General features: G+C 39.4%; 1 protein-coding gene across 7 annotated transcripts in view; it reads left to right on the top strand.

Moving 5' to 3' along the window:
- The window catches only part of LOC139149641 (bestrophin-4-like), an 85,141-nt gene extending 72,712 nt beyond the window's left edge, over positions 1-12,429 (top strand). For 4 of the 7 annotated variants that reach the window (XM_070721484.1, XM_070721483.1, XM_070721485.1 and 1 more), the window contains 7 exons: positions 837-1,284; positions 2,220-2,374; positions 3,471-3,548; positions 4,427-4,606; positions 6,682-6,762; positions 8,319-8,470; positions 9,065-12,429. In XM_070721484.1, coding sequence (XP_070577585.1) covers positions 837-1,284; positions 2,220-2,374; positions 3,471-3,548; positions 4,427-4,606; positions 6,682-6,762; positions 8,319-8,470; positions 9,065-9,413 — 1,443 coding nt within the window. In that variant the 3' untranslated portion in view covers positions 9,414-12,429. Of the gene's footprint in view, positions 1-341; positions 375-836; positions 1,285-2,219; positions 2,375-3,470; positions 3,549-4,426; positions 4,607-6,681; positions 6,763-8,318; positions 8,471-9,064 lie in introns of all 7 variants that reach the window. The other 3 variants (XM_070721479.1, XM_070721480.1, XM_070721481.1) reach the window with 1 other exon arrangement.
- Positions 12,430-12,717: the final 288 nt, after the last annotated feature.

Genomic DNA, 12,717 nt, shown 5'->3' with positions numbered 1-12,717 from the left:
GTGGCGCTGTCATAACCACGGTGTGTTTCTGCACGGTACCTCTGTGCATAGAACTTAGAAGTAATACGTCTCTCCTATGAAGTCAACATCCTTTGTGATCTGAAATATCTTCATCGTTCCGACAACGCACCGTGTTCTCGTCTGCTTCTCTCTCTATCTCTCTCACGCATAGTTACGGTGGAGTCCACCACGATTTCTCCGGCATGCTCCAGGAATGCTAGACTATCGAAAGTTAGTTAAGCTGATGATGTGATAAAATTTCCACGAACGGCATGGTTTTTTTCGATGCACGCAGTGTTTTGTGTTTTAGGATGACATTTTTGCGATTCATTTTGTCCTAGGGAGAACTCACATGTAAGCAGGTTCGATTGATGGTAGGTTGTATATAGTATTCTAGATAACATGTTAAATGAAACGATAAAAAACGACTTTCTTTTTTTTTTGTTCAGCTTTTTAGTTTAGATACGAGTAGTTCTGTGCTTAGAAGAAAACTAGGTCTGCACGTTCCTCTTTATGATTTTTTTATGCATAACGTTTTACAGTTGCTTTGATAGTAGTTTTTATGTGCCTTAACTCTTGTTGACTCCCAAAGCGTCGATGCTGCGCACTGCACATCGGCCCGTACGTGCATTGTTTCCATTCGTGTAGTTTCACTGTATGCAAATTGTGACACATCCCGGCCATTAATTATTCTGTGCTGAGTGTGTGTGTTCGTGTGGCTCACATTTTAGTCTGGCACTCCCGTAGTGTAAAAAGCTGCATGCATGCCTCGCGTGTGGAGAGGAATGTATAGCATGGTAAAACGTTGTTGCTTACGGTGTATCTCCTCCTTGCAGGCCAAACTGGGCGGATTTTACAAGTTGCTGTTCCGATGGAAAGGTAGCGTCTACAAGCTCCTGTGGCGAGAGGCGCTCATGTTCAGCTTTCTCTATGCGATGGTAAGCGTGATTTATCGATATGTGCTCGGCGACGCGCAAAAGAGAGCTTTCGAGGATTTTTGCATATATGCGGAGGAATTCACCTCGATGATGCCGATCAGCTTCGTGCTCGGTTTCTACGTCTCCATCATCGTCCAGCGGTGGTGGGACCAGTTCTTATCGATCCCCTGGCCGGACAAGCTCGCCTACGACATCGCCGCCAACGTGTACGGGGACGACGAGGAAGGGCGCTTGCTGCGTCGGACGATGATCCGCTACATCAATCTAGGTGCCTTGCTGACGTTCTGCACTATCAGTAAATCGGTGAAGAAGAGGTTCCCTACAATCGATTATATCGTAGATGCAGGTAAGAGACAATTCTGGGAACTTTCACATCGGTTTTATAATTGCACATTTGGTGTTTCGGACGGAGCAGTAATTTGTCTCAAGCGATACGGAAGAAGGAATTATTTTGATCAATATCCTCTCATACTTGATTCAAATTCGATCCTATCTTCCGAGCCCATCAGTTTTTGTTGCCGATTACTGTCCGGATCATCAGGCATAATTTGCATAACATATTTATGTCACGTCGCATATAGTCCCAAGTGTGTGCGTCTCCCAAGCGGAAAGACTGTGAGGCCACCAAAAGATTGCATCCCATCAATTTCAAAGTACGGTATACCGCAGTCATATGTTTACGTCAGTCTCTATTCAAACTAAATTTGGACAGAACTCATAACATGAGGGTACCGGACAAGGGGCCGGAGCTATATATGCAACCCTAGGTTTGAAAGACCTGCAGTCGACGCGGTCTGGACGAACGCGGAATGATGACGCACTTAGGGTGACTTAGAGTGGTCAGAATTTTAAATTACTGCAATAACGTTGCGTTGAGAAATGGCTCGTACCCCATGGCAACAGTATTTTATTCCTCTGCAAGATAATGTTTATGGGAATCAAAAGTGGAGGAAAAAAAGTTCATATATCACTTAACCCGGAATCGCAGTAATGTATAAATTTATAAACTATGATATGACTAGTTTCGGATACCCTATCTGCGAGAGGACCCCAAGATAACCTCGCTAGAATCACTTTTCCGTTATCAATTCCCGAGAGGAGCTCACTCCTCATTGAGATTTACGAGAAAGGGTTGGACAGCAGATTAGCCTTTTACACTCCGTAATCGATGGTTGTCGCGTGTTTGTGATCCGATGTCCGGGTCATTTTTTTTGTCACAGTAAATGCCATCCCTTCTCACTTTGTTCTCGTATTTTCCCTCATCTTTTCTGCGTCGGACAGGTTTCATGACGGAACACGAAAAGCGAGTTTACGAAGATATTCCCTCGCCACATCCAAAGCATTGGTTGCCGTGTGCCTGGTTCATCAACCTGGTGCGAAAGGCAGTAGATGACGACAGAATCAAGTCGGCGCCGGCCGCCAAAACAATCGTTGATGTAAGCCATGATATTGCGAGAGAGAGAGAGAGAGAGAGAGAGAGAGAGAGAGAGAGAGAGGAGAGAGAGAGAGAGAGAGAGAGAGAGAGAGAGAGAGAGAGAGAGTTTAAATTCAGACTTGAGGAACGAGAGGCCTCAATATGTTCTGTCGCAACACCGTGAATGAAACGTCATGTTATTGGCATTAATGAAGAGTCATGCCGCGAATGTGAATTATCCGTGCAATGACGTCATCACCCCGGGGGAATGCACTGTGACGAGAATACAGTTCGGTCGCAGTTGTTGCTGATGGATTTATTTGCATGCCGTCACAGTCAATAGCAAATGCGATGCAAAAACCATGTATGAGTTATTCATCTCCATACCTTTTTGTTGTCGGACCTTCAATGTAATAAGTTTCACCATCTCTAACCACAGCGCTAACTGGTAACGTTGCAGCATAAAAAACAGTACATTTACTGCTACGCTTGTTTACAAATAAATTATACATTAGACAGCATTCATTACTCTCTATAACGAACTTACTGAACAAATAATTGAAACAACCGCTTTTGTTGTAACATTAAACTATTTCCAATAGTCACACTCTAAAATATCCTCCAGGTATAAAAAAATTAATTACCCGTTGAAATTTGTCCCCAACTCTTTTTCTCAGAATTGCGGCTTCTTCCTGGTGTTAATACCGGATGTAATGTCATATTTATTCAATCCTATTTCATTCAGTTTTTTCCCTTTCTGAAAATGTCTAATTACGGTTCCTGCGTGGGAGATGCAAATGCATGAATTTAATTTAGATGCTGCAGATCTTCACCATGAGCCGAATACCTGTACAGCTCAACTCATCACGTGAACTAGTTTCTCTAGTGAATTTATTCACCTCACGGGCCTCCCTCAGAGATATGTATATTTGATACAAATGGATAGATTCATGTTGCATTTTATTCACACGAGTGCCATATATTTAAACATGAGTGTACACTTATGAATATTCAGACACAGTTCCATGATATATTTGCCAATATTTCTATATAAAGAACCCAACTGTGTGTCTTTTTTTAAAACAAGATATGCTGTCTCACTTTTCTATCTTTGACAGGACTTGAATCAATTCCATGACCACTGTGATGATCTCTATGGCTTTGACTGGGTCACAATACCTTTGGTTTACACACAGGTAACTCAAGGCTCACTTATGCGTTTTTCTGTTCATTTTTATGAAATGCAAATCTTCAAATGACAACAAAAGAAACAAAACGTAGATACAGGTATATCTCTTATATTATCTGAAAGGTTTTGGCGTTAATGTTTAGCGCAAGATAGCGCAAGAGGCCTGACGTGGGCTTGTTTATATTGTCGCAGATGCAGGGTTAAATTGTGCCACAAGTCATCATACACCCGTTCTCAAGTCGGCGAGGATGTTTGCCCTGCGATTCAGTTCGCCTGATAATCTAGTTGACAGTTAATCATCGGTTTTCTATAAAATATCGAAATCATAACCCCCAAGGCGACAAAATAAAAGTCATATTTTATTGAAGATATCGTAATTATTACTTCTCGACGTGACATGTGTATTGAAGTAGACTGTCGTCCCACGTTGCAATCCGCAGATCCTTCAGTGCGCTTGCGCACCCGCAGGTTTTCTGTTTACAAACATATATCTCACTGGTAAACCGAAGCGGCCATTTGATAACTGTAAACATATTTTGACACTTCAAAATCTTTCCGCCTGTAGGATTTCCCAGGCAAATCTTCATTTTGTACCCATTGTGAAAATAAACCGCTTATCCTTTTTAAAAGAGTCTGTATCTGTTGAATAGTACCGACAGCTCCAACATGGGTTGCGCCGGCGAAGGCAGTAAAGTTGTATGCAAATACCTTGCGCACTCGTCATGTATCGCCGATGAACCCTGAAGACGTACACATATTTTATCTTTTACAACAACTAGACTAGGGTATGACAGTTTCGTACAGCAATCGGTGGAATATGATCAAGTCGTCTTCCTTCTTCCCTGAACCGATCGAAGTTTTCTCCAATTTTCTTTTCCTTCACAGGTGGTGACAATAGCGGTGTACACATTTTTCGGGGCCTGCCTGTTTGGGAGACAGTATTTAGACCTCAAGGGCACCGATAAGGGACTGGTCAGCACAGCCGATATACAGAGATACAATGTAGATTATTACATACCGGCCTTCACCCTGCTTCAATTCTTGTTTTATTTCGGATGGTTGAAGGTAAGCACAATAAAAAAGTTGAATGATCCATGGCTTACAGGCGTCAGGTCATAACACCGTTCGGGTTACAGCCATGCTTTGTGCACTGGTAACACATGTCACAACTTCTATTGAATGACCGCTGCTACGTAAAATTCATGGTGTGGATATATATATATATATATATATATATATATATATATATATATATATATATATATATATATATATATATATATATATATATATATACACACACAAATTAAATAAAGTATACAGATGTCCTCGTCTGATATGCAGCAGTGCTCGATTCTACAAGCAGAGCGTTATGAATAATAACACAAATTAAGGCTACACAACCCCAAGCAGTTGCCTTTACTGCTAGGACCAGCTATTAAGAAAGACATGATGACATTTTAATCAAACCTGTAGCCTTTGTTGATGCTGAGATAGTAAAAGTAGGTCAAAGGTCACTCAAGATCAATTTCAATTCCTTGGAAAAAATTTTGTTACCATGCTGGTCAATATACAAAAGACACCAAACTTCTAGCTCTTGTAGTTACTGAGATACAGGAAAGTAGGTCAAAGTCATTTAAGATCATCCCGATTTTTGGAGAAAATAATTTGTGCCTAACTGGTCAGTATCTAAGAAAACAAACAAACTTCTAGAACATGAAGTTTCTGAGATAATTGAAAGTAGGTCATAGGTCATTTAGGCTAAGGTCATCTAGGATTTTTGGAAAAATATTGTGGTACCATATTCGTTCATTTGAGCTGAAATGGTCTGTTGGTTCTGATGAAGACGATTTTCAATATATTGTTTTATGGCGATTGTAGGTTTTTCTTAAAAGGCAATATGGCTACCCAACCACTTGACTAATTGGTATCCTTTGTGCAAAATTTGAGCTCAATCTGTCAGTTCTCGGGAAGAAGAATTCTTAATATCAGTTCATGCTCAATGTCCGGCTGCCTAACCACGTGACCAATCGCAATGCATTTCGCAAACTAGAAAGAACACTCATTATGAATGATATAGAGTAAATTTTCAGTTCAAATGGTGCATTGGTTTCGGAGAAGATTTTTGAACATTATGCCTTTACTTATCATAGAATTTTCACAAAAGCCGGTATGGCCGCCAAACCACTCGACCGATCCAAACGGCCTTCGTACATATAGTAATGATGATATGAAAAAATTTCAGATCAAATAGTGATTATGTAATATTGTATAATGTACGTATGACATTTATCATGAAGCATCTCAGGCCTAAACCGTTGCATATGGGCATTATTCATGTACTTTACTAGAGAGTCCAACCTGTAATTAATTCAGACATAAATTACTGGAAAGGGCTTTTGAAAACAATTCTGCCTATTTAGGGCAGGGAGCGTGGCCTCTGACATACTGACAGTACCCTTGATTTTTGTGAGTGCAGCCATTGACAGCAGAGCGGGGTCTTCCGACGCTACTGCCAGTGTCGATGGTGTTTTCTTTTGAATAGTCGTGTTACAGAAAATGAATAAGGTAGCTATTTCCAGCTTATCCATGATACTGACACAACTGCTGGCACAGCTGTTTGTTTGAATCGAAAAGTGCTGGTACATTGTTGGCATTTGTCACGTGGCTACCATTTTTGAAATTTCGACTTTTGAACTCGATCAGCCTTTCACCATCCAGTGACCGGAGAATGCTCCGTAAATATAGCGCGTCGCCCAAACGGTGTGAACACCGTGTCTCTAAATAAACATGTAAATACGACTGAGTCATTAATCGGGCTATACTTTAATATTCTAGAAGTTATGCTATTGTGACCGTTGTTCAGTTGGTCTATGGGCCGATATCCTGTCGTCTCTCGGTATCAAACGAGTCGTTGTTCATAGCTGCAACATTTAATCTTACTTTATGATGTCCGACAAACTTGTAAATTACTTTTTTAGAAGTTTTCGACGACTTTTTCTTTCTGGCAAAATACTTGTTTTAACACAATTGGCGAGCGACGCGTATTAAAAGAAGTTGACATCACATGTTTTTTATTTTTCACCGAGAGACAAGATGGCCCATGTTATTTAGCTTTATAACGCCTCTCTCTCTCCTAGGTGGCAGAAAACCTGATGAATCCATTTGGCGAAGATGACGACGACTTTGAAATGAATTGGGTAGTGGACAGAAACCTACAGGTATCTTGAACATTTTCACTAGGTGACGTAAATGCACAATTAAGGGTTCTCAGTTGTTAATACTTTCCACCAGATCTTAGTTCCATTTATTGCACTTGTTCACACTCCGCGTTATTCGAGAATGGATCAGCGGACCGAAAAAAAAACGAAGTTGTTCAAACGAGCAGGTGGCGTGTATCGACAGCTAACTGATGGTAAATGTATGTTAACCAGACGCGACATGTTAATTGATGGATGGTATTTGTCGTGCCCCATAAATGGCTGTGCGTCGTCGATGACGCGATTCCAAGTACGTTAGCTTCTAGGAGCTGTGTACCTAACATGCACTATAGGCTCAGCGGCTAAATTGCGCTTTCGGAAGGTCATGGGTCATCTTCAATGTGTAGGAAAGTTTTTGGTTATTGTCGGTTTCAAGACTAGTCCAAACGAATAAAGTTATGAAGTTGGAACGTTACAATATGCAAAAATATGCTAATTTTTGGTTCTTTCAAGAGTGTACCGAGTCTGAATTGAGTTGCCAAATATGGAAAGGGCACTTCTCTAACGCACTTCTTAGCACCCCTTTACTATCAATCATCATTTTGAGAATTCAAGTTCGAGAAATTCAACCGAATGTTTATTGACGGAAGAGACAGATCGTGAAAATATTTCACCAAGAAATTCATTGCACGAAAACCAAAACGAAAGTGACACACACGGGAAATGTGTGTCAAGCAATTTGCGTCAAAAAGTAAGCTGTCTTAAAAGAATCTCTCTCAATCATCCGAATTTTAAGTTTGGAACTCAAAAAAGCCAGTCCGAGCGATGAGGAGAGATACGAATCCACGGAAGAAGTATCAAAGGAGCGTATCAATATATTTGTAATATTATATTTTGACCAAACAACGCAAGAAGCGAAGCTGATTTTGATAAAGGTATCGGGCGGGAATAGACAAAATATCTGCGTGTTTCCGGTCACGTGACAAGTCCATGTACAAACCCACCGACCTACAACAATTTTCAACAAGCAATGGCGAGACTGAAAGCTATTTTCTTTCAGCCGGGAGAGAAAAAACTGAACGACCTGTACTGTGTATATTGTAGAGATATGATACAGGCATTTATATTACCTAATCGCGGTATTTCCAAATTTTGTAGAGTTGGTCGTGGAACGCCAATAATTATATTGTCGATGAAACTGAAGTGTCGTATCAGAACATGGAATTTTATTTCAAGAAGCTACGCCTCATAAAGTTTGATATGTCTTAGAGTAAAAGGGTTTAAAGGTTGTTATCTTCTGGAATATGTGCCCCAACGTGCATTGAGCCACGTTTATATGGATCCAAGATTCGTAAGGCTGTTTACTTAAGTGCACTGCTCTCAGAATGTAGAGATACGATATTTGAACGGATTCGTCGGAGATCAGCAAACCACATTTCACTTCTCCAGTTTCTCTTCCAGTCTTACGTATTATGATACAAATAATGTTGAGCAGAACAGCAAACCAAACTGTCCGGTATCCCAGCGTGTGGGTATCATTTTAAAGTATTTAGTTTTTTTTTTTTTTTTCTGTCAAGGTAAGCTATCTAATCGTTGATCACGTGTTCAGCATGCAGATGCCACTAGAAAAGGACAAATATTGGGACAATTTGACCCCTGACCTGCCATACACTAAGATAGCCTTCAAGTCCAAGACCGATCCCTGGATGGGTTCTGCTTACAGAGTCAGGTATATCACACTGTTTTTCCTCTCATTGCAAAAGTACATTGATAAATCGCTTGTCATTCGGAATATTTTTTTCTGTTCAGCAACGTACACTGAATTCATGAAATATCTTGACTGAGATCAAACCGTTATTGGTACCATCCATCACCTTTGCATTAACAATTTACTTCCCAGAGAAACCGAATTGACCATTGATCATATGCAAAAGTGGTAAGGTATGTTGGGCTTAGATCTCTAAATAATTCGCTAAACTTGGTGTAAACTTATATATATATATATATATATATATATATATATATATATATATATATATATATATATATATATATATATATATAAGTTTAAAAAAAGTTTAGCGAATTATTTAGAGATCTAAGCCCACTATACCTTACCACTTTTGCATATGATCAGTGGACAATTCGGTTCATATATATATATATATATATATATATATATATATATATATATATATATATATATATATATATATATATATATATATATATATATATATATATATAAAAGTTGTACATTCCAAATACATTATCAACCCACCGAAGGTTGCTAACTCACTACATACGCGTTCTCTTTACCCAGGATGACGGAATCGGATAAGTCGATCGTGACAAACACCAAGAAAAAGAAAGACATGCATTTCGAGAGCGAAAATAACTACCTGAGGAGACGGAACAACGCCCTCGAGCGGTCGGAGGACGAGGAAGACGAAGAGATGGGCGGATGTAAAGAGTACGGCCGGGAAGCGTCGTCTCCGATACTTCAAAGGCATCATTCAAACGAACACCTCGAGGATACCGCAGAGACGCGGTATCCAAGAAGAACATCGAATACAAGCGGGAGCCCGTCAAAGGTGGTTGCCGATTTTGATGTTGTGGAAGATAACAAGCAAGATATACACGGCTGCACTGTAACGGTAACCAATCTGTAGCACGCTAAGGGTGCCAGGCCTGTAAAAGACTCGCTGAAAATTGTACAGAATGTCTGCTGGACCCCCTAACTGGATACGAATGTATAAATATAAATATAGAAAAGGAAGTGTACGTAAAGCTGAAAAAGTACGTCAGCGTTCACGTTGTTATTGTCCACGAAGAAATATTTTAGGAGTTTCAACGCAACTGGCGTCCAATGTGTGTGGAGGAATATTATAACCGGTGTTCTTTGACATTGTACACGCCTAGGTTGCACTCGCGCCTATCAAGGCAAGGGCTCGGTGCTCTTTAGTATCTGGAAATTGGTTCGCCTCCAGGACAGGTGTTGTACGTAACTTGCAATTGCTTCATGAGGAATATTGATGCCAAAGCCTAAATTTGTCATTCGTCAACAAGGAAGGGAGGGGGACTCACCGACAAAGCAAGATCATATACCGTTCGCGTTGTTCCGGATGATCGAACGAGCTTCATGAAGTTTATGCATATTAATTATTTACCGTTCAAGTTTATCAGTAGGCCTATAGCAAATTTTGTAACAGTAGGAGACTTCTGGACGGAATTTGACGTACACATGTTAAGCAAAACGCCTTACCGTAATGGTGTTGGGAACTTTCAGTGTGTACCGACCGACATAGCTGGATTGATATAGAAATAATATGCCTAATACATATGCAGATACGATTGGCATTTCAGATCCGCAGTGCATAACGTACTGTTCGCGAGTGCAACAGTGTTCGTCGGTAGCAGGAGTGGTCGGACAGCGCCCTCAAGAGAGGAACCTTGCAAGTTCTGTTTCGTTTCACCATGGTCGGTTTACCCGTCTATAGTTTTGTTCAATGGAAACTCGATTCAAGTCTTTCAAAAATAAGCAATTGATTTTTTCTTTGATCTCTTGTCATTGTACTCACCATTTTCGTTAAAGCCGTACGTTTGATGTCGTAATATTCAAAACCTCGTGTGATTTCCATGGTAAACGTTTGCAATTGCTACCGTGAGACTTATCTTATGCAATGTGTACATCCTTGTGAAGCAGTTCTAGTGAACTTTCAGACCCTTTAAAGCCCTTGTGACGCTGTTCTGATGCATATTTTTTATCATGCATTTTATTTTCCCTTTTGACCTCTGTATTACTTCTTTTAAGTACGATAACCAATGTCGGTGATCATGTGTTCACTTATCGACCTATCGATGTAGAAAACATTTTGGAAATTCAAATCTAACTGCCATTTGAACAACGCCCTCATCACTGCACTCTAGAACTAACACTGCTATTACAAAATATCTCCCTAAAACAATAAAAAAATTAGTGAAGTTTTGGTGAATTAATACCAAAAGATCAGTTTCTCATATTAATTTGTAGTATTTCCTCTTCGAATGAATATAACGAGTAAACTATACATAAAACATTGGCCGCCATATTTTGGGTGCACCGAAAGAAATGATTTGAAAGAAATGATTTCTACATTCAAATTTATTGATGCATTAATAATACGAATGCAGTGACGAGCAGATGCACGTCTGTCAGTGAGCACAATATCATGGCATTGCTTTGGTTTTGCTCTGAAATCGTGACAAAAATTGTGAAGATTTAAAGCTACTAGGGTTTTAACGTAGAGACTAAAACGTTAATTGTTAACAATGAAATCATGTAGATACAATTAGTATACTTGTGGAACTGTTCTGCCAAAAGTATTAGACATACAATGGGGGATATAAGCCAGTGAAAGTGAGTCTTTCAGCTTTGGTTGAAGCTTTTTCTCTCTACATTCTGTATCAAAACTATTTTCTTTCTGTTAAGTCTTCCTTCGATAGTCTGATTCACCTGTAAAATTCTTCAGTGACTGTCATCGTGTTTGGGGAAATATCTTCCTTCGCCAGTCGACAAATTTTCGACCAAAAGCTGGCATGTTGCAATATCTTACTTGACTATGATGGATTTAAGTCTCTCACGTATCTCTTAGAAGAAACATAATTTAAGTGAATTCAAGTTCAAAGTTGTGAAGAATTTTTTATTGAAGGGAAACAGGTGAAAGTATTTCTAATGAGAAGATTTGAACGTAGAACTGTATGATATTCGCAGTCTCGCAAATTAATATGTAGCTGTCATCGGTTGCACCATGACCCCTAACACACAGACACACAGACAGGGACACACATCGACATTAAATAGTACACTGCACGCAGCACACACGTACACACACAATATTGTCACTTGCATCACAAATATTTTGCCAAACGTGTCCGAAAATATACTTGGATGACACATTTTTAAAAAGTATGCAAAAGAAATTTGTTCAATTGTTCCAGACAAGTTACCTCGTATGTACTGATTCATTTTATTGTGATCATAATATTTTGACAGGACGCGTCATTTCACTCAGTATTTACACACAAGGGACAAAGTCGCTGTTATTAACGTTTTTTCCCCTATTTCGTACAAAACCTGTTTAAAATCGAGCGGCAACTGGCATTATGTCGACTCGTGACTGTTATGATTATTTATGACACCGTAGCTCAGGAGAGCAATTGTTATCGCATGATCATATAGTAGATTGAAGGAATGTGTCATCGTTTCTGATATCTGTTTTAGTTGTTCAGAATGTTCCATCGCTCTAACCAAGTGACCTCTTACATGATAGAGAGATTTAATGCCGAACACGGCGACTTTGTCTCTTTAAGGCTCTCCTAATGAACCACAGTAGAACGATTGTGAGAGCAACAGACTTTACCTGATTTCATTTCAAGCAGCAATAATACAAATTCATGCAATTTATCTTTCAAACACGCAGTGATGGTTGACTTTTATTACTAACAGCAGTTTATTCCGTTACTAAAAGTAATAGAAAGAACCTTACCCATCAGGCCGTAAGCGGCGCCATAAGTAAAATTTTTATCATTATGATGAAATAAAAAAAAGGTTTTTGTTCATTGTTTTTCATTTTCCACTGAGATCGTTGTACATATTTATCGATATTCGCTTTTTTAAAAACAAGATTATTATTTATGAAAACCAAACAGCCTGCGTACGTGCGTATTGTTCAAACTTTTAGAAGGTTGAAACCATTGCAGACCTATCAAAATTCAAACACTGTTTTGAATTTGATTGTTGTACATGTGGGGAGCATTATTAAAATTCAACCTCGAAATTTCTGTAGCCTCGATCTGAACATTGTCGCACATCTACTTCCTGTAATGCGATCAGTTTTAATCCCTTAGTAACATCTTCTCAAGTTCGACTCAATTTAGGTCGGTTTATTAATTAAACAACGTGACAATGTAACGTGAGCGTGTACATGGGGCTCC

Source organism: Ptychodera flava, chromosome 14 (assembly GCF_041260155.1).
Source record: "Ptychodera flava strain L36383 chromosome 14, AS_Pfla_20210202, whole genome shotgun sequence".
NCBI lineage: Eukaryota > Metazoa > Hemichordata > Enteropneusta > Ptychoderidae > Ptychodera > Ptychodera flava.
The sequence above is the reverse complement of the archived record's forward strand: the minus strand, read 5'-3'. Positions and strand labels throughout refer to the sequence as shown.